General features: G+C 49.8%; 1 protein-coding gene across 1 annotated transcript in view; it reads right to left on the bottom strand.

Moving 5' to 3' along the window:
• LOC118333615 (protocadherin-1-like) overlaps positions 1-4,633 on the bottom strand; it is a gene marked incomplete at its 5' end in the record, with an annotated part of 115,966 nt that extends 111,333 nt beyond the window's left edge. The window contains 1 exon segment of the mRNA XM_035669342.1: positions 2,450-4,633. Coding sequence (XP_035525235.1) covers positions 2,450-4,633 — 2,184 coding nt within the window.
• Positions 4,634-4,978: the final 345 nt, after the last annotated feature.

The following is a 4,978-nucleotide window of genomic DNA, read 5'->3' as shown; positions in this document are numbered from 1 at the left end:
GTCATTGACTTCTTGAGACCTCCTCACTCTTGGACGCTAATAACTTGCAGGTCGGAGTGATATTGACTTCGACCCCAGCAGTGTTGTTTGATCTCTCTGCCCTTTGTTAGCTGGAAGTGTGTGGGTGTGATGTGGTGTGGTGAGTGTGTGGTGCTGTGTGTGCGGGGGTGGGGCGTGTGTGTGAGGATGTGTGGTGTGTGTGTGTGGTGTGTGTGGTGTGTGAGTGTGTGTGTGTGTGTGTGTGTGATGGAGGTTGTGTCGTAGTCGAGTGGGTGTGTTGTGTGTGTGTGTGTGTGTGTGTGTGAGGAAGGCCCCGCATCCCCAATCAGGTGCAAGCTGAAAACTTAAAAGGAAATCAGACGAAATAGTTAATAAAGAGAATGTATTTTTTGTATTTATTTAATATTAAGAAATTAAGATGAAACTTTCAGATAACAGTTTATTTATTAAATAAAGTATTTGTAAAATGAGCTCGAGCTAATTAGTGGACATTAGTTATAGTACATATGTTAAAGGGCACTAACTGTAATTAAACTGAGGATATGGGTGTTTTTTATCTATATATATTAATCTAATCTCATCAATAGATTGCATATAAAAAACGATAGTTACATAAACATTGTATCTAGTCAAGTACATTATAATCTAATTATTTGAGTTGCAGTCAAAATTGGTGAGCCTGATAGAAACACTTTTAATCGATTCTATAAACATCGTGTACAGTTAATTGATCGTATGTGACATGCTTATACCAATATTTTTGATTTTATATTGTATCATTGTGATGTATTCTGAGGAGTCTTGCTCAATACAATCATCATTAACATACTTAATAAAGTAGTTAAACCACAGTGTGAGTTCATGTTCTCTCCACGTGTAGAGCGAATGGAATGAAGATGAATAGCCGGCAGCGTTCCCGCAGCGTTCCCGCTCTTTACCCACCCAGTGAATGCACAGAGAGCGCCACTTTAACGTTTAACATGTTTATTGAAATAAAATCTCGCTGTTAGCTGTAAAAAAAACCAAAAAAACAACAAAAGCAATAACAGCAACAAAGAAGAGAAAACTGTCACCCATTTGAATTTGCCCCTCACTAAGAAAGAATACATGATGAGCTAGAACTGGCGTTTAAACCCGAAAAGAGGTGTGTGATGGCGAGGGACAGTGAGGATGCAGTCAGAGTGTGGGTTTTCGTGTGTGTGTGTGTGTTCTTTGGTACAGGTATTGGTAGACGCTCGTTAGGCGCACACACACACACACACACACACACACATTAATGCAGCAAAACATAAACAACAACAACAGCTGATGAAGAAATAAACAAAAATATCTTTGACATGTTTCACATTTTATGTAACTGATTGTCTCACAGTGCACGTTCAGAATCAAGCCACGAGAAAACGGGTCGACGTGGCGTGAAAGCGTCTCTAACCCCCCCCCCCTCTCTCTTTTTGTACATTAAATAGGATAGAGCAAGGCACTCTGGGTAAAAACGAAGGCCGGGAAAATGACCTGCCATTATTCTGTGCAAACGAGTGGCTTCTTAAACCCCGGTGATTGTGAACACGGCTAAATTAAAAGTCGTATTTCAGCCGAGCCGACAGGGAAGGTGGCGAGGTTAAGAAATGTTGTATTTAGTCTCAGAGTACCTTCTCCTTCTTTAGCGTGGCGGCTTTTCTCTTTCTCTTTCTCCCTCTTTTCTTTCTTCCCTGCTTGGCTCCCCGACCGACCTGAAATTACCTTAAATTGGTCCGAACGGGATGGAAACACTCTAAAAGTGCTGCTCAGCCGAGTTCCTCCGGCCAGAGAAACAATAAAAAGAAAAAAGAAATGGGGAGCGAACGAACTCAGGAACTCACAGTCGCTCTTTGTCACACTTCAACGGGCTGATCCGGCCGTAAAGAGCAGCTTTAAAACCTTCAGCTCGCCAGAAAACAGAACAGAACAAAAACATTCAGACTTGATGAGGATGTCAGCGTGAACCTTTCAAACAACAGATTCAAAAACACTCGAGTGAATGAACTCCTTCCTTCATTAACCCACCGTGGAACAATAAAAGGATAGACCCATATGGGATTCAGGTATCAATAGTGATTGATCAGGATTTTACACAGTATTAACATCAACAACAACAACAAACACAAACATACAGGGTATAAACAACCCCAGTTCATTATGGGGGTTTTCTTTTTAGTCACCCAATGTTTTACTTTAAATCGGTAAAGCCCATATTCGGTCTATCCTTACGCAATCCTTCAATGGTGTGAGTGAGTGTCCGTGTGGAGAACCAAAAGAACCGAACAGAACAGAAATTAAACACAAACAGAACCAGAAACCAGCCGTGAGGGAATCAGTGCAGCTTTTGGTGGGAGAGCGAGTTCCATCGGTTCTACCACACCCGGTCGGTCCAATAAATGTCCCTCTGGTACGTGTTTGCGTAGTCTCCTACCTGTTTGCTGCTGTATTTGGGCGGGTTGGCCTTGTAGCTGTAATCCGAATATTGGTCGGAGCCCGTGGAGTTGTTGTCGCCCGTTCCCACGAAGGTGTTGGTGGCGGGGAGGTCCTGAACGGCCTGGTGCTTCTTGGAGGCGGAGGGCGACTGCGGTTGGAGCTGGATGGACGGCAGAGGGGAGTTGGAGCGGTAGTGGCGGCCGAGGTCGGGGCTCCCCGGCGGGTAGTTGAGGGGCAGGTGGATTCTGGGACTGTCGTTGACGGCGTCGTTGATGAGGTTGAACTTGAGGCCTTTCTGTAAGCTCGCCTCTTCGTCCTCCTCCAGCGGTTTTGCCGGTTTCGGGGCTTTACCCTTTTTGCTCTTCTTCCCTTTGCCGTTTTTGGGGCCTTGCTTCGGCGCGTACAGATCCTTGCTCTCCTTCTTGCCGGCCTGGTAGCCGCTCTTCGTGTCCTTCTGCAGCCGGTGCCGGATCACCACCACGGCCACAATCACCAGGATCACGCCGGCGATCCCCGCGAGGCTGCCGTACAGGATGTTGCTGCGCTGAGCGTGGGCGTAGTTGGGGTCTCCGGCGATGTCGCGGTCCAGAGGGGTGTACAGGCTGTGCCCGACCAGCGCCTCGATGAGCGACACGTTGGATTTGGTGTCGTTCACAAAGACGTGCACGAGGGCGGTGGTGTGGCGGGGAGGTTTGCCTTTATCGCTGACCCTCACCACCAGGCGGTGCAGCCCGGTGTGCTTGCCGGTGAATTCCTGCGCCAGCGTGATCTCCCCGCTGGTCGGCGAGATGTGGAACAGTCCGTACGGGTTGCCGCCGGTGATGGTGTACACCAGCTCGGCGTTGGGGCCGTAGTCGATGTCCTCGGCCTCCACCACCTCCACGCGGGTCTCCGGCTGCGTGACCGGCGACATGTACGTGTAGGAGGAGTTCGCCGGTTTGGTGACGTAGGGGGCGTTGTCGTTCTCGTCCAGGACGTTGATGGTGACGCCGACGTAGGAGGATCGAGGCGGGTCGCCGGCGTCCACGGCCTTCAGCCGGAAGGTGTAGGTGCTCTCCTTCTCGCGGTCGAAGGAGATGCTGGACAGGATGGTGCCGGTGCCGTTCTGGATGACAAACTTGCCGTTGTCCGGTTCCACAAACAGCCTCACTCTGGCGTTCTCGCCCTCGTCGTTGTCAGTGACGGTCACGACGCCGACGGGGTTGAGCGGCGCCATGTTCTCGATGACGGAGAAGCTGTAGCCGCTCAGCATGAACTTGGGGTCATTGTCATTGCGGTCCAGAACATTGATGACCACGGTAGCGGTGCCGGTTTTACTCGGGACTCCCTTGTCCGCCGCCGCCACGCGGAACTCGTAGCGCTCCGTCTCCTCCCGATCCAGCAGGTTCTTCACGCGGATCTCTCCGCTGTTGGCGTCGATTTCAAACAGCCTGCTGGCCGAGAGCTCGATGATGCTGTACGCCAGCTCCGCGTTGGTGCCGCTGTCCGCGTCCGTCGCCACGACGCTCAGCACCGCGTCGCCCGGCTGGTTGCCCTCCGGGAAGTCCACCTCGAGCATCGCGGGAGAGAAGCTCGGCGTGTTGTCGTTCATGTCCGTGACCTGGACCCGGAGAGCGTTGGTGCTGGACAGCGCCGGATTCCCAGAATCCACCGCCACTATTTCAATCCTGTAATCCTTCACACGCTCGTAATCCAGCAGCGTGGTCGTCTGCAGGAAGTACTTCCTCTTCCGGTCGTTGGCCGACTCGCTCGCCGGTCGGAGCTGAAAGGGGACGTCACCGGCGACCACGCACGTCACCACCGCGTTCTCCCCCTCGTCGCGGTCCGACACCTGGACCAGCGCCACCGGCGTGCCGATGGGCATGTCCTCCGAGATGTTTGCAATGCCGTCCTGGTGCGTCACCAAGCCGATGCCGCGGATCTCGATGGCGGGCGCGTTGTCGTTCTGGTCCTTGACGTTGATGGTCACCAGGACCTTGGAGCTCTTGGCGTTGGGTGCGCGATCCTTGGCGACCACAAAGAACTTGAGGAAGCTCTCCTCCTCGCGGTCCACCAGGCCCTTCACGTAGATGATGCCTGTGGAGCGGTCGATGCGCAGGAGCCTCTGGACCGTGTCCGACGCCTGGTGCAGGCTGTAATCGATCTCTCCGTTGGTGCCGGTGTCGGCGTCGTTGGCTCTGACCTGTAAGGACAGAAAGAAGAGGTTTTACAAATATTATGTTTCCCCAAATAAAAGGAAGATAATTCCTCAGGCAATGAAAGTACTTTGTTGAGTTTTTTTTAAATGTAGTTTGCTTGATTTTACCTAAATAAATAAACAAATAGCCTAAAACTAAAAAAAAAGATCACTTACAGCTAATTAAATGTTATTTTTATATTATTATTATTAAGTTATTTTTATACTGTTAAACTTTCTGTTATAGTTGGAAATGGAAAATAATACAATGACCTGTTATGGACACATTTTTTAGTTTTAGTTTTTGGAAAACTGAAGATTTGAGATAAATTATTGATTTCTAAAACCACC

The sequence above is a fragment of the Morone saxatilis genome, unplaced genomic scaffold (genome assembly GCF_004916995.1).
Source record: "Morone saxatilis isolate NCDOM2014 unplaced genomic scaffold, NCSU_SB_2.0 Contig22, whole genome shotgun sequence".
Taxonomy (NCBI): Eukaryota; Metazoa; Chordata; class Actinopteri; family Moronidae; genus Morone; species Morone saxatilis.
This window is presented reverse-complemented; position numbering and strand designations above follow the sequence as displayed.